At 38.9% G+C, this 21,527-nt stretch overlaps 1 protein-coding gene across 5 annotated transcripts in view; it reads right to left on the bottom strand.

Moving 5' to 3' along the window:
* The window catches only part of STIL (STIL centriolar assembly protein), a 58,155-nt gene that overhangs the window by 34,484 nt on the left and 2,144 nt on the right, over positions 1–21,527 (bottom strand). For all 5 annotated transcript variants that reach the window (XM_087445981.1, XM_014793830.2, XM_014793831.2 and 2 more), the window contains 7 exons: positions 21,255–21,340; positions 10,053–10,160; positions 7,580–7,692; positions 7,077–7,264; positions 5,868–6,115; positions 2,712–2,795; positions 1,321–1,407 (listed from right to left, as the gene is read on the bottom strand). In XM_087445981.1, the coding sequence (XP_087302107.1) occupies positions 1,321–1,407; positions 2,712–2,795; positions 5,868–6,115; positions 7,077–7,264; positions 7,580–7,692; positions 10,053–10,160; positions 21,255–21,298 (872 nt within the window). In that variant the 5' untranslated portion in view covers positions 21,299–21,340. The remainder of the gene's footprint in view (positions 1–1,320; positions 1,408–2,711; positions 2,796–5,867; positions 6,116–7,076; positions 7,265–7,579; positions 7,693–10,052; positions 10,161–21,254; positions 21,341–21,527) is intronic.

Genomic DNA, 21,527 nt, shown 5'->3' with positions numbered 1-21,527 from the left:
ATTATTTATTTTACTTATTTGTTCTGTTTACTACCTATCTCTGCAGGGTCTTTATTGTGTTTACTGCTTATCCCCAACATTATGAACAGTGCTTGGCACATAGTAGGAACTCAATAAATATTTGTTCCACAGTGTCAGTGAGGGGATGGAGAAAACATGCACTCTCAAACACTGTTGGAAGGATTATAAATTGGCAGACTTTGAAGGGCAATTTGACAGTATCTACCCAAATTTAAAATTATATACTCTTTGACCCAGGAGAACCACTTTTAGGAATTTATTCTACAAAAACACTAGTATATGCACACAAAAATGTATACACAAAATTGGGTGCGAGAAAAAAACTAGTTTTTAAAATATAGTATATATTATTTACTGTATAGTTATAAAATTATGTATTAAATCTGTACACGCCAAATTGTAATGATCTCCAAGGTATAATGATATAGAGAAAAAAGCAACATACAGAAAAGTAAGAATGGTCCACTCCCATCTGTGATTCAATTTTTACATGCCAAGGGAGGGTGATATTTGCCTATGCATTGAACATTACAGGAAGGAAGCACAAGATTCCATTGACAGTGATTATCTCTGGGGATAGGATCTGGGGAAATGGGGTGGAAGAGAGACTTATTTCTATTATGTATCTTTATGTATGTCTGCTTTATTACCATGTACTCGTACTGCCTTTTCAATAAAGTTTTCTTAAAAAGTGAATTATAGCCACCCAAGATAGATAGACGCTTTGGAATTTTCATTTAATAGATGAAGAAGAGACTGTAAGAGACAAATAGTGGTATTACATACAAAATAACAAAATTAAATGGAGACTTGAGGTTAGAAATAAAGTTTCCCTGCTAGTTCCCATGCTTCTGCTTTAGTTCCAGGGAGAAAATTAAACACCTTGTATCAAATGTTCCTTAGGGTCCTAGTGGTAGCACTCTATAACTTAATAAGATACTTGTAACAAATTCCAACTCATTTTCAGTCACTTCACTGAAAATTAATCTATTTATAAAATAGGATACTAGACTACATGATTTCTAGGGTTTTTCCCATTCCTAAAAAGTATATCTTCTGTGTAGAGTTCTGCGGTTAGGCAAATGAACACCTTTGTATTCCAAGGATAGTGCAACCTCACCTTTCTTGTCTGGTTTTATTCCCATTTAATGTAAGGGTTGTTTTCTTTAACGTGCTTGTTGTTCCGGTTTGTAAGTATTATAAAAGGTTAAGGCACTGCAAGAATTTTAAATGAGACCAATAAAATATGAATGGGGGAAAAGATCAAAGTAAAATACTACAGAAGAAAATATCACTTACCTTTCCTGAATAGAAGAACTGAACATGTATCGCAAGCAGCAAGCCCATACCTGAGGACTATAGACATGTATAATTCCAGACAGCCAACTAAAAGAAAAAATAGAAATTAAAAACTGCAGTCATTTACATATTAATACTTAATATATTTTAGATTACATTCTTCTCAAGATAATATGGCAGAGATTCTTGGCATTCACCAGCAATACACTAAAGGCCTCATAAATAAGAAATCTATATGCACTAGACCATGCTGATAATTAAGAGGGAGAAGATATATAGATACAGATATAGATATATAGATATATAGACAGAGCTTCTTTCTCTCTGTCCTCTTCCACCTGAGATGAAGGGAAAACGAAAAATGGTGAGAGAGAAAATAGTTAACAAGAGAGGTAAAAGTAGGAATCAATTAGCCTGGACTGCAAAGAATTAGGGCTGAATTAGGGGAGAATGAAGTTAGCAGCCTAAAACTATACAGTTATTGAGAGGATTAAATGCCATAACATATATAGGGAGCCTGAAACACAGAAGGTTCTTAATTGATATTCACTTAGCATCAATGACACATAGCCAATACCAGGAACATAGCAAACAGACTATAAGCAGATTTCATGTCCACAGAACATTTGTCCATTCTCATTGTTTCACTTTGCACATACCATTCCCTACATGGGTTCCCCTCCCCATCAATCTTCCCTTCTATTATACAACCACTTAAAGGTCCAGCTCAAGTTTGCCTTCTCTAAGAGAATGTCCCCTATCATCTCTTTTACAAATACTAATAGTGCTCACTGTCTATATTGCTCATTGCATCGTAAATCATATACTTCATTATTTATCTTTCTATATGTGAATATTTGAATATTTTATCACCTCACCTGACTATAAATTGCTTGAGGAGCTTTAAATCCCAAACATAATAATATGCATAGGGTAAGCACTGAATAAATACTTAACATAAATTTCTGACTGAATAACCTGTCCAAATGTCATTAACCACTAACTCTAAAAATAAAGCCATTAACACAAAGGGGAATTTCCGCAAAATTGTCTGGCAGTGAATTTCAAACAGTGTTATTCTGAGCCCTGGGTTCTTCAGGATGCATTAGTGAAGAAGGTTAAAGAAATGGCTTGAAGGCTTCAACTTCAACCAGAAGAATTCAACTTCATCTGTTTTATATATGGGAGTTCTTCCTAAGATTGGGCAAAATCTTGTTTTAACTGATTCTGCTATTAAAATAAGAAAGCTTAAGAATCATTGGCCTTTGTGGCTTTATAAGGTGATCTAAGAATTAATTACATATTCATAGTACAACTGATTCACACGCTTATCATATACACTTGAATACATATGTGGCTGAAAAGATTTTCATAAATAATGCAACACTTACATTCCCACTAATGGTAGAGAATAAACCTTGGGATCAGATTCCAGCAGAAGTAACAATTTGCGTGTTTCATCCATGGTAAGATATCTAAACAGAAGACATTCATGTTAAAACAACTGAAAGTATGTACTTTTTACCTAAAAGAGATAATCTGAGTGTTGAAGAAGCATATTTTAGACAGGGGAGATGATTCAAATGAATATTTTCTCTCACACACACATGCACACAAAGAAAACAGTTCAAAGTGTAGAAAGACTGCAGTTAAGAGGAAGAGATTACACCGATTTAACATCTTAAAATTTCTAGCTATTTACTAAAATGGTCATTGAAGGGGCCAGCCTGGTGGCGCAGCAGTTAAGTGTGCGTGCTCCACTGTGGTGGCCCGGGGTTCGCAGGTTCGGATCCTGGGCGCCCACCAACGCACTGCTTGTCAAGCCATGCTGTGGCGGCGTCCCATATACTTAGAGGAAGATGGGCATGGATGTTAGCCCAGGGCCAATCTTCCTCAGCAAAAAGAGAAGGATTGGCAACAGATGTTAGCTCAGGGCTAATCTTCCTCAAAAAAAAAAAAAAAAAGAAAGGTCATTGAAGATTACCCACTTTTTAAAAAAGTTTCGCTCTAAAAGTGTCAACTTAAAAATTTTAATCAAAAATATTAAAATCCAGGCTGACAATTTTAGAACCAAATACGTTTCCCTGGGAAAAGTAAATTTCCTATTACTGGGAATGTTCAAGCATCCAGGAGACTTGACAAGACTGCAACAGAAATGACTTCTCACTGAAGGAGGCTGAATTAGGTGAGGTATAGTCAACCTTCCACGTACTATATTCCTCCAACCACTATCAGAGAACTTTGGAACCATCATGATAGAATCTAAAAGCTCACTTTTCCCTAAAAGAACATTATGCTACACTTATACTTTATTATATTGATTATTGACAATAAGCTTTAAGGATATGGATAACTGCAGCAGAACTGTCAAATGTTAATTTTATTGTTATGGCTTTAAAACAATGCCATTTGTGATATAAAGTCTTTTTTTTTTTTGCCAAACCTCCTCCTTTTTTTTTACCCCCCAAAGCCCCAGTAGATAGTTGTACGTCACAGTCGCACATCCTTCTAGTTGTTGTATGTGGAATGCGGCCTCAGCATGGCCAGAGAAGCAGTGCATCGGTGCACGCCCGGGATCCGAACACAGGCCGCCAGTAGCGGAGTGCGCGCACTTAACTGCTAAGCCACCGGGCCAGCCCATGTGATATAAAGTCTTAATAGTACCACTGAGGACATATTTTATTGCTATAATAACCATAAAACACAAAGATAATGAGTTTATCAGGCCATGTGACAGGATAAGGAAGCCTGAGTTGGCAGGAGATTTAGCATCAACAGTGACACACCTGCCTTGAAAGCTCTTCTGCCTTGACCACCTGCTGAATTCCTATTCTGTAAAAGAATCAGCTCAGACTTTCCATGATCTTCCCCGGCAATTTGGACACACTTTCCTGCTTTCCCTGCACTGTATATAAACCCTCATTATGTCTACCCATATCATATTTACACATTAATATACTTAATGGACAGTAAGTACAGTTTTTTATCTATTTAATTCCAGTGTCTAACACAGTATCTATTGCATAATGGATCTTAATAAATATTAGAATAAATAAAGGAATGTGGTCAAGGAAAAGGACAAATGTCACAAATTAAATAATTCTGGGTAGGAAAGGGCAAGAGGATACGGGATTAGATAGAATATTGAACATCCTTGGTTACTACTAGCATGCCAAGGGATCATAGAAGGATAATTCAAAGAGAGGTAAATTCATGCTTCACTAGTAGATGGGCATGGGTACTGAGGAAAACAAATTAACTTTTTGGTTAATTTTAACACAAATTCCCATGTCCCAACTGAGAAGTACTTTATTACTCCAAGAGAATGAATGTTCCACTTAATTCAAACATGTTTTAATCACTATCACTTTTGACCACTCCATGACTGTGGAATATACCAAGACTTTTTCCTTTGTGTTGCTCTAACTAGAAAGGTGCTCTGGTCAGCACATGGGACTCAAAATGAGCCCTTTCTTGCTATTCCAGGGACTCTCTGAACAGAAAATCCTCTTTTCTTATCCTCTTTTGAAGAGGCATTTTTAGAGGATAAGACTCGAAGCTGAGTATACCTTGGAAAACATTTTTGTCTCTAGAAACCTAACAGGAACTAGGGTGGAGTCAGTGGGAAAGGAAGCCAGAAGTAAATTGCTTAGACTTTAAAGCAGAGAATGCTTACATTGTCTGACCTAGCTCAGTAGACAATAGATAAAGAAAGTGGATGAGGATTCAGGGAAGCAGCCCTGCTGAGGATCAGATAGGAACTAAGAGTGGTGATAGGAAGCCGGAGAGGATGCCACTCCAGCTGTGAGGAAACTCCACCCTCAAGTGGTTGACAATTTAGTAAGCAAAAATACTATGAATTTTTATTTAATTATCTCCTTTCTCTATCTGCAGTGCTCTTTATTCACAACTAAAACTGCATATCATAAATAAATTATCCAGCCTCTATTAGGCTCATAATCAGTCAGATTATAGTAAAAAAAAAAAAAAAAATGACAACGACCTAAAACCTAGGCAAAATACAAAAGGCAAAATGATATAGAGGATAATTTCTCCTTATATTTTCAAATCACAAAATACAAGCAATTTTTTTTTTTTTTTTTTTAATTTTATTTATTTGTTTTTTCCCCCAAAGCCCCAGTGGATTGTTGTACGTCGTAGTTGCACATCCTTCTAGTTGCTGTATGTGGGACGCGGCCTCAGCATGGCCCGACAAGCGGTGCGTCAGTGCGAGCCCGGGATCCGAACCCGGGCCGCCAGCAGCGGAGCGCACGCACTTAACCACTAAGCCATGGGGCCGGCCCAAAATACAAGCAATTTTAACATAATTTTTGCCACTAATTTTTCTTGGGGTGGTGGGCGCAACTCTTTAAAGAAAACCATATTCAGCAAAGATTAAAAACTTCATTTTTCACCTTCTTTTATTTATCTAGCCACCACAGATCTCTGGAATGTAAAATGACTCATAATTATATTATGTAGATACCATGAAAATATAACACTGTGACCAATATTTAACATTTTGGATTAATAGATCTTTTACTTACCCATATTTATAGGTACCTTGAACTTGAGAAATACTCAGATTACTGCTCAAGTTTCTCGCAAGAGCTGTTGGAATAATGGGGATGGGCTTCACAGGTGTGCATTTAAAAGTATTTGCTAGTGTTACTGCTGCCCAGTGCAAGTCAAAATCCACACTGTCCAGACGCTCCCTGGAAGTGACATGAGCTCTTAGGGAAAGCAATTTACCACAATCCAAGGAATCTTTGCTACATACGTGGTGCTGCAGAGCCTGAGGAATCAATATCACACAATTATTTTAAAACTGAAATTTGTCCGTACCTGTAAAGGTTTTGTTTCATACTGGTGCATATATACATATATATCTTGCACTAACAAAATTCAACAATTTCTGATTTGTGACATTTCAATTCTCTCATTTCTTCCATGTGACCAAAAGGTTACATAAATAACTATGTCAAAGCAAGTAATATTTACTGTATCAAGCTCCATCACATATTTCCAACTTAGATGTCCCAGCAGCAATTCAAATTGTTATTGGAAAATGTCACTTCCAATAACTATTTATTACATGGGAAAAAAATGGACATAAATTAATTCTGACTCAGTGTCAGAGAGTCCACTCCTCTTTGATTCTTTTATTACCCCAAATTGTCAAGTTACTTCTTCCTCTGTAGTTGCTCATGCCAAGTGTGACACTTCTAGTCTCAGAGCCACCAATCTACTACAGGCTAACACACACCCCTCTCTAATACACATCTGACTACTGCAGTGGTCTAACTACTCTCTCTGACTTCAGTCAGCCTGCGCTATCAGGTTAACTATCCCTGATTTAACAGTATTTCCTCTTTTCAGAAACTTTCAATGACTCTACACAGCCCATATGACAAAGTTCAAATTCCTTAGCCTGGCAGACAAGGCTCTTTATAATCTGGCCAAACTAATACTCCAGTCTCACTGCCCATAAATCCAACAAAAATCTACACCCTTTATGTCACCCTGAGTACACTTTGTACTCTGCTATCTTGGTCACACTGCTTTCTCTTCTAGAATGTTACCCATATGACCTACCTAGGATTTCTGTCCTCAGAAACCATATTTAATTGCATTTTAGGTCAATATTCATTCAATTAGTAATTATTATGAATACTCATTAAATACAGGCTTATTAAAATAAGTACACATAGTTTAATTCTTGTGTTAAGAATAATCAAGTTATCAACAAATTTCACCTTAAAAGCTGAACTGAAGTCATCTGCACTGTGAACTATTATTTCTCTTGAACAAAGTCCTTGAGTATGAATTTTGCATGGAATCACAAAGTCCCCAGGAAGAGAAGCAGTAGGGGTTCTTTCTAAGCACTCAGGTACTTCTCGACCAGGATCAAAACGATCTACTGTCAATGTCACACTTTCTTCATCTGAAGAACAAAAACAGCAGTTATTATCTAGCATGCCAATTAAAAATGTGAAATCCCAAGTAAGCCTACGTTATAGCAAAGCGTTTTATTCATACTAATAGTACACTAAACTCTTATTCTAAAAAATGACTTGCATATATATTCTTGCACCCAACCAGATTGTGAAGTCTGTGATGGGGGGGTGTCAAGTTTTATTCATCTTCATAACCTTGGTATACAGCAGAGAAAATTAGCACAAAGTACATTACAATAATTGGCTGAATCGGTAAATATAAATCCTATCATAGTCATAAAAATATTTTTTTAATATATTACCTTCATCTACTGTGAGAGAACCAAGTAAAAAACATGGCAAGTTTTTTTTATTCTGCTTAGCATGACGACAAGCAAGTCGGATAGCCTTTTCAGTTACCACAAGCTTTGGATTTCTGAAAAATAACAGAAGCCTTTTATGAATGTGGTGAATCTGATATCCTAAAGAACCCTTCTGCCATAAAATGCTGCCTAAAACATAACACATATCTTTTAAAATGTACAGAAAGATCATTGTTGGGAAATCTTAGGGTCAAAGGCAGGGGGTAAGGGAGGGCTGCCTGAAAACCAGAAATGCAATAAACAGACACTGAAGTTAAGCTGTTCTCCAGGCATTTGCTTACTTTTATGAACCAGAGCAGGGATTAAGAAACTATGAGGCAAGCCTCCTGTTTTTGTAAATAAAGTTTGATTGAATAAGTCACATCCACTTGCTTACATATTGTCCAAGGACTTCAGATACCAGTATTATTTAATATGGAATATAAATATGATTAAAATATTTAAAGACATATAGGGGCCAGCCCGGTGGCACAAATGGTTAGGTGCGCGTGCTCTGCTGTGGTGGCCCGGGATTCGCCAGTTTGGATCCCGGGCATGCACCGACGCAGCGTGTGTAGAGCCATGCTGTGGCGGCGTCCCATATAAAGTAGAGGAAGATGGGCACGGATGTTAGCCCAGGGCCAGTCTTCCTCAGCAAAAAAAGAGGAGGACTGGCATCAGATGATAGCTCAGGGCTGATCTTCCTCATAAAAATAAATAAATAAATAATAAAGATACATAAAAGGGACTCCAAAATATGAGCAAAGAAGATACTATCAAAAAAGACCAGGCAAATTTGAAAAAGAACCACAAAGAACTTGTAAAAATAAAAATATAATCAACTTGGGGCTGGCCCAGTGGCGTAGCAGCTAAGATCACGCGCTCTGCTTCGGTGGCTCGGGGTTCGCAGGTTAGGATCCCAGGTGCAGATCAATGCACCACTTGTCAATCCATGCTGTGGCGGCGTCCCATATAAAGTAGAGGAAGATGGGCATGGATGCTAGCCCAGGGCCAGTCTTTCTCAGCAAAAATACAAGAGGAGGATTGGCAATGGATATTAGCTCAGGGCTAGTCTTCCTCACAAAATATATATATATATAAAATCAACTAAAAACTCAGTGGATTATATAATAACATGGGAGTAAGTATATGAATGTTTATTATTATTCTATAAACTGTGTACATATATTATAAACTATCTTTCATATATATGGTATACTTCCACGTTTAAAAAACCTAAATTAAGAGGTTAGATGGCAACTAAGCACAGCTAAAGAGAAAATTAGTAGAGTTGAAGAACAAACAAATTACTCAAAATGCAGCATAGAAAGATAACAGAGAATACAAGATAGGTTAAGAGACATGGAGAAAAGAATGAATAAGTCTAACAAATATTTAATTGAACTTCCACAATGCTTTCTCTGTTTTTGTCAATGATACCATCCATCCTTCTCTGCCAACTGGTTTAGAACTTAAATATTTTTTGATTTGTATATTTCCTTTAGTTCCTATATTCAGTCCACCATCAAACACTATAAACTGTTTCTCTGAAACACTTCAGGTGTTTCTTTCCCTTTGGTCTCAATACTGCTACACTGCTCTAAGCCTGTATAATAGCTACCATTTATTGAACACTTCCTATGTTCCAGGCACTGCGCCCAATGCTGCTTTACAGAGTTTGTCTCATTTAATCTTTACAAGAGTATTATGAAACAAGTATCATTATCCACATTTTTTAAATAAGGAAACTGATCCGTGACTACTTTACTGAGGTCACATAAATAAGAAGTGGCAGAATCAGGATTTGACCCTCCAGACAGTCTGACTCCAGTTACAGCACCTTAAACCATTATGGCATAAATTTATGTTGCTGAGATTACAGAAAACCATCTCGTAGGTAGCTGACTCTAGGCTCTCCCCACTACGATCCATCCTTCTTAGGATTCTGCTTGTAACAAGTAACTCCCTCATAAACAAAATCTCAGTGAATCTCTATTTCCTATTACTTTAAGCCTAAGCTATGTCTTTCTTTCAAGATTGTGGTCATAACCATAATATTTTATATTCGATACGGTCTATCCACTCAAAATCAGTTCAGTCTTCTCAATGCTCTACAAAGACATCATGCTGAAGCATGATGAAAAACCCTTTCAGTTTTTTTGTATTTTGTCTCTTTTGAATTCCTATAATACTCAGAACTTTAGATTTGCAGAATATTTTAACTGTGAAATTAAGATTACCTCTCAAAACCACGAGGAACACATTTAAAATGAAGTGGTAGGGATATTTTTTCTGAGGGGAGCTTCAGAATGGAAAAGTAAAAAAAAAAAAAAAAAAGAAGAAGAATTATTAGTCATAGTAATTAAGTTTGCCTTACACATCCTTTTGATTTCTGTTTATACTGGTTTGATCTGAAAAGAGAAACATCTTATACCTGTAGTAATTGAGATGTAAGTAGATGAAATCTCCAATTGGCATTGGGTTCCAAAGAGCACGTTTTGATGGAGGAAAGTAGAAAGGTACCATCTTGCTTGAAGGAAACCTTTAAAAAAATTTTTGTAAATCGAAGCACAATGAAAAGCAAACTCAGTAGAAATTTTATAAGAAACAGTTTAACTTTAAATGATGGGACTTTTCAGATTACTTTTGTAATTTCAGAAGAGTTGAAAAATAATTTTAAAAAGTAAAAGAAAGAAAAGAAAAATTGCTTGTAACTCTACTAGCAAGGGAATAAGCACTCAAAATTTAGGTATGGCTTTTTCTGTCCATTTTTTCCTTTGCATATATAAATTTATACACACACAAGCTTTTAAAAAAGAACTGAGAGTATCAATCCCATAGAATCTTTAATAACAGAAAAATAAGAATAAACCATGAATTTACATTTAAATTTAAAATCTGTCCTTCTGAACTAATTTCTAGATAATTGCTAGATAATACCTAATAAAATTATTTAATACAATAACTTAATGAAGTTATTAAAAGCACAAAAACTTCTCTTACAGTGAGCTACCCATAACAGTGCATTTGCATGGTGGTAGACTATTAAATACTAGTTGAAGTGAAAGACTATTATATCACACACTAAGAATACCTTGTTCTAGATTACTTTCATGTACTATTGGATGTAGCATCTCTACTAAAATACTAGCCCCAGTTTACTGATCACCGACTATGTACCAGGCATCCTACTGGGCACTTTTTGTTGTTAGTGCTGTCAAGTTGATTCCAACTCCTAGTGACCCTGTGGACAGCACAGCAGAACCCTGCCTGGTCTTTCTGCGCCATCCTCTCACCTTCTGGCACTATATCAGGCAATGCTCTGCTGCTATTCAAAGGGCTTTCGTGGCCAATTTTTTGGAAGTAGGTGGCCAGGTCCTTCTTCCTAGTCTGTCTAGTTTGGAAGCTCCACTGAAACCTGTCCACCATGGGTGACACTGCTGGTATTTGAAATACTGGTGACATAGCTTTTAGCATCACAGCAACACAGTCACAACAGAATAACAAGCAAAAGACGGGTGGTATGGTTCTCTGACTGGGAAATGAACGCAGGCCGCAGCAGTGAGAGCACTGAATCTGAACCCCTAGTCCACCAGAGCTAGCTACTGGGCACTTGACATACACAGTATTTCTCACTAAAACTATTCCAGAAACACTATATCATCCACTTTATAGATAACAAACTGTAAATCTCCTAACTTTATACAGCAATTAAGTAGCAGAGCTAGGATTTGAATCTAAGTGTGGCTGATTTTAAAGCTTATACTTCTGGAAGTTGAATGACATAGTGCTTTGGAGCTTGGGTTCAAATCTGGCTCCATCACATTCCTACATGTGTGCTTTCAAATCCCTGTCTAATTTGAGCTCATAATATCTATAAGAAGGATTTTTAATCTCCCTTTTTTGAAATGAGAACATAATCTGAGATTAAGAAATTTGTTCAAGGTCACAAAGCTAGTAAGTGACAAACTATCAATTTATGTATGTCTTATTAGACATAGATTTAATAACTTATTTATCACTTACCAGTTGGTGAAAGGCAATGTGACGCAGGGGTTAAAAGCAAAGTCTGGAAATCAACTGGTTAGATCTGAAACCTGGCTTCAAAATTTGCTAGCTGTGTGACCTTGACCAAGTTATTTAATGTCTCTGTGCCTCAGTTTCCTCACCTGTTAAACAGGATAATATCAGTATCTCTGGGTAGAGTTATACTGAATATCAAATGAGTCAATAAATTGTTTAGAAAAATTCCGGGTTTATTCTAAGTTCTCAACATTAGCTATTTCTCTTTGCTTTCAGTAGTAAATAGTACCTTTACAGCCCAACCTACACTATTTGAATTTTACTTCCTCACAGTATAGAGTAGAAGTCAAATCAGGTTTAAACTCCAGCAATACCAACTGGGTTGGTTAATTTCTCTAGATTACAGTGTCCCCGTTTAAAAAAAACAAAAAAAGGAGGAGGATAATAATAGTGCCTAGGGCCGGCCCCGTGGCTTAGCAGTTAAGTGCGTGTGCTCCGCTACTGGCGGCCCGGGTTTGGATCCCGGGCAAGCACCGACGCACTGCTTCTCCGGCCATGCTGAGGCTGCGTCCCACATACAGCAACTGGGGGATGTGCAACTATGATATACAACTATCTACTGGGGCTTTGGGGGAAAAAAAAAAGGAGGAGAAAACAAAACAAAACAAAACAAAACAAAAATAATAGTGCCTATATCTCAAAGGTCTGTTGTAAGGATTAAAAAGAATAACGCAGGGCCTGCCCCTGGGCGTAGTGGTTAAGTGCGCGCACTCCGCTGTTGGCGGCCCGGGTTCGGATCCCGGGCGCGCACGGAGGCACCATTTGTCAGGCCATGCTGTGGCAGTGTCCCATGTAAAGTAGAGGAAGATAGGCACAGATGTTAGCCCGGGGCCAGTCTTCCTCAGCAAAAAGAGAAGGATTGGCCCCGTGGCTTAGCGGTTAAGTGTCCGTGCTCTGCTGCTGGCGGCCCAGGCGCGGATCCTGGGCGTGCACCAACGCACCGCTTCTCCGGCCATGCTGAGGCCGCGTTCCACATACAGCAACTAGAAGGATGTGCAGCTATGACACACAACTATCTACTGGGCAAAAGATAGTTGGGGGAAAAAAATAAATAAATAAAATTATAAAAAAAAAAAAGAGGAGGATTGGCATGGATGTTAGCTCAGGGCTGATCTTCCTCACAAAAAAAAAAAAGAATAACGCATGCTTGCGCCCAGACCCCAGAGGCAGCAGCCTCCCGGCACCTGGGCACCAGCGGCGGTGACGCCTCAGCACCCGGGCCATGCTAGTGGCGGCAGCGCACCTGCACCCAAGCCCCAGAGGCGGCAGCCTCTCAGAGCTCGGGCATCAGCAGCGGTGGCAGCACACCTGTGCCCAGGCCCCAGCAGTGGTGACTCCACGATGCCCCGGCCCCACCAGTGGCAGGGCGTGCCCGTGCCCCCACACCAGAAGCGGTGGCAGCTCAGGCCCCACCATGCCACAGCCCCAGCTGCTCTGGCTAAACCGTGCCACAGCCCCAGCTGCTCCAGCTCGATCATGCCATGGCCCCAGCTCCTTTGGCTCAACTGTGCCCTGTGCCCAGCTGCATCAGCTCGACCATGCCCTGCCCCCAGCTCCTTCAGCTTGACTGCCCCACCAGTTCCAGCTGCTTCAGTTCAGCCACGCTCAGGCTCCAGCTGACTTGGTGCCAGCAACTTCAGCCCAGCCGCACTCCAGTTCCAGTTCCTTTGGCTCAGCAGCACTCCAGCTCCCGCTTCTTCAGCCCACCCGCACTTCAGCTGCAGCTGCTTCAACCCACCTGCACCCAAGCCCCAGCTGCTTCAGCCTAGCCGCGCTCCAGTCCCAGCTGTTCCCACGCTCCAGCTCCAGCTGTTCCCACGCTTCATCCCCAGCAGCCTCCACTCAGCCGCGGGCCGACCAGAGCACCTGCGGATCGAGGCAGGCAGAGAATACACAGCCCTTGACACCCACCCAGCAGCAGCAAGAGGAAACTGCAACCAAATATTTTCACTATGAGGAAAAATAAGCCTAATGACAGAGAATTCAAAATAGTCATCATAAAAAAGCTCAATGAAATACAAGGAAACACAGATAGACAATTCAATGAAATCAGGACTTTCTTCACAAAAGATATTGAAACTATAAAGAAAAACCAATCAGAAATCTTAGAGGGGCCGGCCCGGTAGCACACAGGTTAAGTGCACGTGCTCTGCTTTGGCGGCCCGGGATTTGCAGGTTCGGATCCCAGGCACGCACCAACACACCACTTGTCAAGCCATGCTGTGGTGGCATCCCATATAAAGTAGAGGAAGATGGGCATGGATGTTAGCCCAGGGCCAATCTTCCTCAGCAAAGAGAAGAGGATTGGCATTGGATATTAGCTAAGGGCTAATCTTCCTCACACACACACACAAAAAAGCCTTAGAGATGAAAAACATACTAGAGGAGATAAAGACAAATCTGGAAGCCTTAAGCATCAGGGCTGACAATATGGAGGAAAGAATTAGCAATATTGAGGACAGCAATGCAGAAATGCTCCAGATGGAGGAGGAAAGAGAACTAAGACTAAAAAGAAATGAAGAAACTCTCTGAGATCCGACTCAATTAGGAAATCCAACATAAGGATTACAGGTATTCCAGAGGGACAAGAGAGGGAAAAAAGAGCATAGAACTTGTTCAAAGAAATCATAGCTGAGAACTTCCCAAACCTGGGGAAGGAGCTGGATATACCAGTGAACGAAATAAATAGATATCCTAACTATATCAACATGAAAAGACCCTCTCCAAGGCATATTGTAGTAAAGCCGGCAAAAGTCAATGACAAAGAAAAATATTACGGGCAGCTAGACAAAAAAAAAATAACATACAAAGGAATTCCAGTCAGGCTTTCAGCCTATTTCTCGACAGAATCTTTACAGGCTAGGAGAGAGTGGAACAATATATTCAAAATTCTGAAGGACAAAAACTTCCAGCCAAGAATACTCTATCCAGCAAAAGTATCCTTCAGATATGATGGAGAAGTAATAACTATCCCAGATAAACAAAAGCTAAGGTAAGTGATTGCCACAAGACCCTCACAACAAGAAGTGCTTAAGAAGGCCCTCATGCCTGAGGAAAAAAAGAGAAAGGGCATTCAAAGTTTTGAACAAGGAGGAAAACAGGTCGACAAAACCAGAAAAATTGCAGTTCTCTATCAGAACAGATTAGCAAACACTTAATTATAAAACCAAAGATCAAGGGAAGGAAAACACCAAAGATAAATATAACCTCATCACTTTAAACACAAACTGACAACACAAGAAGGAATAAGATGTGACAACAATGACTTAGAAGGGGAAGAGGAAAGGGATCGAATCAACTTAGTCTAAGGGAATAAGAGGCCATCAAAAAATGGACTATCACATCCACGAGATTTTTTATACAAATCTCATGGTAACCACCAACCAAATAATCAGAACAGAGTCACATAAGATAAAGAAAGAGAAAACTAAGAGAACCCCCATACAGAACTACAAAACTGAATTGGTAGTCTGAAATACACAGGACGAGAAACAAAAGAAATGCGAAAGAACTGGAAAATGAGCAATAACATAGCAACAATAAGCCCTCATATATCAACAATTACCCTCAATGTAAATGTACTGCACTCTCCAATCAAAAGACACAGAGTGGTGGGAAGAATTAAAAAACAAGAGCCAACAATATGACGCCTCCAAGAAACACATCTCAGCTCTAAAGACAAAACACAGGCTCAGAGTGAAAGGATGGAAGGCAATACTCCAAGCTAATGGCAAACAAAAGAAAACAGGTGTTGCCATACTTATATCAGACAAAATTGACTTCAAGATAAAACAGGTAATGACAGACAAAGAGGGGCAATATATAATGATAAAAGGGACACTCCACCAAGAAGACATTCACCTGTAAATATATATGCACCCAACACAGGAGCACCAAGGTACATAAAGCAACTATTAACAAACCTAAAAGGTGATATTAACAACACAATAATAATAGGGGATCTTAACATCCCACTTACATCAATGGATAGATCATCCAGACAGAAAGTCAATAAGGAAATAATGGACTTAAAGGAAAAACCTGACAAGATGGACTTAACAGATATATATAGAGCACTCCATCCAAACACAGCAGATTATACATTCTTCTCAAGCACGCGTGGAACATTCTCAAGAATAGACCATATGTTGGGAAACAAGGTATGCTTCTATAAATTTAAGAAGACTGAAATCATAACAAGCATCTTTTCTGACCATAACTCCATGAAGCTAGAAGTCAAGTATAAGAAAAACACCAGGAAAGTGACAAAGTTGTGGAGACTCAACAACATGCTACTAAACAACCAATGGATCATTGATGAAATTAAAGGAGAAATCAAATCATATCTGGAGACAAATGAAAACGAAAATATACAGCAACACCTCATATGGGATGCAGCAAAAGTGGTCCTGAGAGGGAAACTCATAGCAATACAGGCCCACCTTAACAAACAAGAAAAAGCCTAAATAAGCAACCTCAAACTAAGCCTAACAGAATTAGAAAAAGAAGAATAAACAAAGCCTAAAGTCAGTAGAAGGAGGGAAATAATAAAAATCAGAGCAGAAATACATGAAATTGAAATAAAAAAAACAGTAGAAAGGATCAATGAAACAAAGAGTTGGTTCTCTGAGAAGATAAACAAAATTGAAAAACCGTTAGCCAGACTCACCAAGAAAAAAAGAGAGAAGGCTCAAATAGTTAAAATTAGAAATGAAAAAGGAGACATGACAATGGATACCACAGAAATACAAAAGATTATAAGAGAATACTATGAAAAACTATATGCCAACAAATTGGACAATCTAGAAGAAATGGATAAATTCTTAGACTCATACAACCTCTCAAAACTGAATCAAGAAGAAATAGAGAACTTGAATAGATCGATCACAAGTAAAGAGATTGAGACAGCAATCAAAAATCTCCCCAAAAATAAAAGTCCAGGACCAGATGGCTTCTCTGGAGAATTTTACCAAACATTCAAAGAAGATTTAATACCTATCCTTTTCAAACTATTTCAAAAAACAGAGGAAAATGGAACACTTCCCAACACATTCTACGTGGCCAACATCACCCTGATACCAAAGCAAGACAAGGACAATACTAACAAGGAAAACTACAGACCAATATCCCCAATGAACGTAGATGCAAAAATCCTCCACAAAATATTGGCAAACTGAATACAGCAATACATTAAAAAGATCATACACCATACCAAGTGGGATTTATACCAGGGACACAGGGATGGTTCAACATCCGCAAATCAATCAATGTGATACACCACATTAACAAAACGAGGAATAAAAACCATATGATCGTCTCAATAGATGCAGAGAAGGCATTTGACAAGATCCAACATCCATTTACAATAAAAACTCTCAACAAAATGGGTGTAGAAGGAAAGTAACTTAACATAATTAAAGGCCATATATGACAAACCCACAGTCAACCTCATACTCAATGGGGAAAAACTGAAAGCTGAAAGCCATCCCTCTGAAAACAGGAACAAGACAAGGGTCCCCACTCCTGCCACTCTTATTCAACATAGTACTGGAGGTTCTGGCCAGAGAGATTAGGCAAGAAAAAGGAACAAAAGGAATACAAACAGGTAACGAAGAAGTGAAACTCTCACTGTTTGCAGATGACATGATCTTATATACAGAAAACCCTAAAGAATCCATTGGAAAACTATTAGAAATAATCAACAACTATAGCAAAGTTGCAAGGTACAAAATCAACTTACAGAAAGCAGTTGCATTGCTATATAGCAACAACAAACTAACAGAAAGAGAGCTCAAGAAGACAATCCCATTTACAATTGCAACAAAAAGAATAAAATATCTAGGAACAAATTTAACCAAGGAAGTGAAAGACCTATACAATGAAAACTATAAGACATTATTGAGTGAAATCAATGATGACATAAAGAAATGGAAAAATATTCCATGCACATAGATGGGAAGAACAAACATAGTTAAAATGTCCATACTATGTAAAGCAATCTACAGGTTCAATGCAATCCCAATCAGAATCCCAAGGACATTCTTCACAGAAATAGAACCAAGAATACTAAAATTCATATGGGGCAACAAAGGACCCTGAATAGCTAAAGCAATCCTGAGAAAAAAGAACAAAGCTGGAGGCATCACAATCCCTGACTTCAAAACATACTACAAAGCGATAGTAATTAAAACAGCACGGTACTGGTACAAAAACAGACACAAAGATCAATGGAACAGAATTGAAAGCCAGAAATAAAACCTCACATCTACAGGCAGCTAATCTTTGATAAAGGAGCTAAGAACATACAATGGAGAAAGGAAAGTCTCTTCAATAAATGGTGCTGGGAAAACTGGACAGCCACTTGCAAAAGAATGAAAGTAGACCATCTTCTTTCACCATACACAAAAATTAACTCAAAATGGATCAACGACCTGAAAGTGAGACCTGAAACTGTAAAAATCCTGGAGGAAAATATAGGTAGTACACTATTCCTCAGAGGCCATAAAGGGGAATCTTTTCGAATTCCATGTCTACTCAGACAAGGGAAATGCAAGAAAAAATAAACAAGTGGGACTTCATCAGATTAAAGAGCTTCTACAAGGCAAACGAAACCAGGATCAAAATGAATAGGCAACCCACCATTTGGGAAAAAATATTTGCAAACCATATACCCAACAAGGGATTAATCTCCATAATATATAAAGAATTCACACAACTGAACAACAGAAAAACAAACAACCTGATGAAAAAATGGGCAGAGGAGGGGCCGGCCCAGTGGCATAGCCGTTAAGTTCACATGCTCTGCTTCAGCGGCCCGGGGTTTGCAGGGCCGAATCCCGGGCACGGACCTACACACCGCTTATCAAGCCATGCTGTGGCGGCCTCCCATATGAAGTGGAGGAAGATGGGCACGGATGTTAGCCCAGGGCCAATCTTCCTCAGCAAAACAGGAGGATTGGCAATGGATGTTAGCTGAGGGCTAATCTTCCTCACAGAAAAACCAAAAAAAAAATGGGCAGAGGAAGTGAACAGACACTTCTCCAGAGAAGATATACAGATGGCCAACAGGCACATGAAAAGATGCTCAAAATCACTAATCATCAGGGAAATGCAAATCAAAACCACACTAAGATATCATCTTACACTCATTAGAATGGCTATAATCACCAAGACAAAAAACAACATATGCTGGAGAGGCTGTGGAGAAATGGGAACCCTAATTCACTGCTGGTGGGAATGCAAACTGGGGCAGTCTCTATGGAAAACAGTATGGAGAGTCCTCAAAAAATTAAAAATAGAAATACCTTATGATCCAGCTATCCCACTACTGGGAATCTATCCAACGAACCTGAAATCAACAATCCAAAGAGGCTTATGCAACCCTATGTTCATTGCAGCATTACTCACTATAGCCAAGACATGGAAGCAACCCAAGTGTCCCTCAACTGATGATTGGATCAAGAAGATGTGGTACATATATACCATGGAATACTACTCAGTCATAAAAAAAGACAAAATCATCCCATTTACAACAAGATGGATGGACCTGGAGGGTATTAGGTTATGTGAAATAAGCCACAGAGAGAAAGACAAACACTGCATGATTTCACTCATATGTGGAAGATGGTTGGTTAACACATGGATAGACAGAACTGTGTGGTGGTTACCAGGGGCAAGGGGGTTGGTGGGTGGGCACAAGGGATGCATTTTATGTGGTGACTGACAAACAACAATGTACAACAAAAATTTCACAAAAAAAAACAAAGTATAATGCACGCAAAGTGCTCAGCACAGCACCCGGCACATTGCAAGATTTCAATAAACGCTGTTATTAGTCTTTTTCTTAATCTAAGGTATACAGCTAGACTTTGGAGGCAGGGAAGCCACAAACGCCCTGAAATTGGGTACAAAATTTTGCATGTATGTATATAAGTGCTTCTTCTTGGGAATGGGATTCATAGATATCAGATATTCAAAGGGGTTTGTAACCCCAAAATAATTCAGAACTGCTGCCCTAAAGCCTATAGATTACTGAAAACCAGAGATCACTAAATGAGTAAAAAATACTAGCGTTGAATATATCAGGAATAATCAGTTTAAATCACAGGAGTATATTATCTCACGTAGAATGTAAGGAATGAATTTGACCCAATAAGAAAATAAAAAAGAGAATTATTATGCAACAAGTTCTCTCAAAGAACATAAGTTGACAAATTTTTAAAGAATAAGAGGTGCCAGTAGAAGGGCCAAAATTAAGTGAAAGGAATATGACAGCCTCTTTAGGTCATGTTTCCCACTTTCTTCATCAAGAACATCTGGCACAAAGAAAAACAATACAGAGAACAAAGGTAATTCATGGATCCAATTCTAGTTTAGAAAAAAAAAATTCACATGTCAGCACTAATTATTCTTCCCTTGGGGAAAAAAAGAACAATACATGATCCAAAGAGCCCAATAACATAAGCTAATTTACCTGGCCCCCATAGTAATGACAGACTGAGATAATTAGGAGACAGGTGGCAAGCTCCTCCTTCCTACCCCACCTGAGTGGGAAAAGACTTAGAGATATTTAAGGAAACTTGGTATACCCAATGTGAAATTTTTCCCATCAAGGAATCAGGGTTTAGAAGAGGGAAGGAACTCAACCACTTTCCTACTTGTCTAGGATGTAAATAAATATGTATGTGATTTTTACCCTCAAGAGTTCAGATACTAGGGCCGGCCCCATGGCTTAGCAGTTAAGTGTGCGTGCTCTGCTGCTGGTGGCCCAGGTTCGGATCCCGGGCATGCACCGACACACCGCTTCTCCAGCCACGCTGAGGCCACGTCCCACATACAGCAACTAGAAGGATGTGCAGCTATGACATACAACTGTCTACTGGGGCTTTGGGGGGAAAAAAGAATAAATAAATAAAATTATTATTTTTTTTTTTGTGAGGAGATCAGCCCTGTGCTAACATCCGCCAATCCTCCTCTTTTTTTGCCGAGGAAGACGGCCCTGGGCTAACATCCGTGCCCATCCTCCTCCACTTTATATGGGACGCCGCCACAGCATGGCTTGCCAAAGCAGTGCGTCGGTGCGCACCCTGGATCCGAACCAGTGAACCCCGGGCCGCCGCAGCGGAGCGCGCGCACCCAACCGCTTGCGCCACCACGCCAGCCCCTAAAATTATTAAAAAAAAAAAAAAAAAAAAAGTTCAGGTACTATTTCCCATCAATAAAAAGATCCCTTGTGAAACTACAATAAGGGAAGAAGGGAATGAGACCAATATTTACTTAATGTCTACCACGTACCAGACCCTTTAGTTTAGTAATTTTATTTAATCCCTCACAATAATCTTTTGTTAGATAGAGATTACTATCCCCAATTTACAGATGAGGAAACTGAGGCTTTGAGAAGTTAATTAACTTGATCAAAATCACCCACCTAATAAGTAGTAGAGCTGGCATATGGACCCAAATTCTCCTGACTCTAAAGATATTTTTTTCTTCTATTTCAACCTACCTTCCCAAGTTATGTGAGCAGCTATGAAAAAAACATTTTTATCTATACCTGGTATTCATCTGGGGCCCTGCAAGAGGATACACAGGCTCCATGATAGTTGGTGAGTGATTTATTCAATTTCAATATCCAGTATCCTAAAGAAGTAAAGAGAATATTACTAATGAATGATAAAAACAAAAAATAAGAAACAAGATTTAACCACATATTAACATAATTAGGTTACTTATATGAAGTGTCTTCATCTATAGATTCAATAGGATAAAATCGTTGTGGATTCTGATCATTTTCATACTTTGTAGTCACTCAGCCTATAAATTAATG

Source organism: Ceratotherium simum, chromosome 22, assembly GCF_057802395.1.
Source record: "Ceratotherium simum simum isolate JZ-2026a chromosome 22, ASM5780239v1, whole genome shotgun sequence".
Lineage (NCBI taxonomy): Eukaryota > Metazoa > Chordata > Mammalia > Perissodactyla > Rhinocerotidae > Ceratotherium > Ceratotherium simum.
The sequence above is the reverse complement of the archived record's forward strand: the minus strand, read 5'-3'. Positions and strand labels throughout refer to the sequence as shown.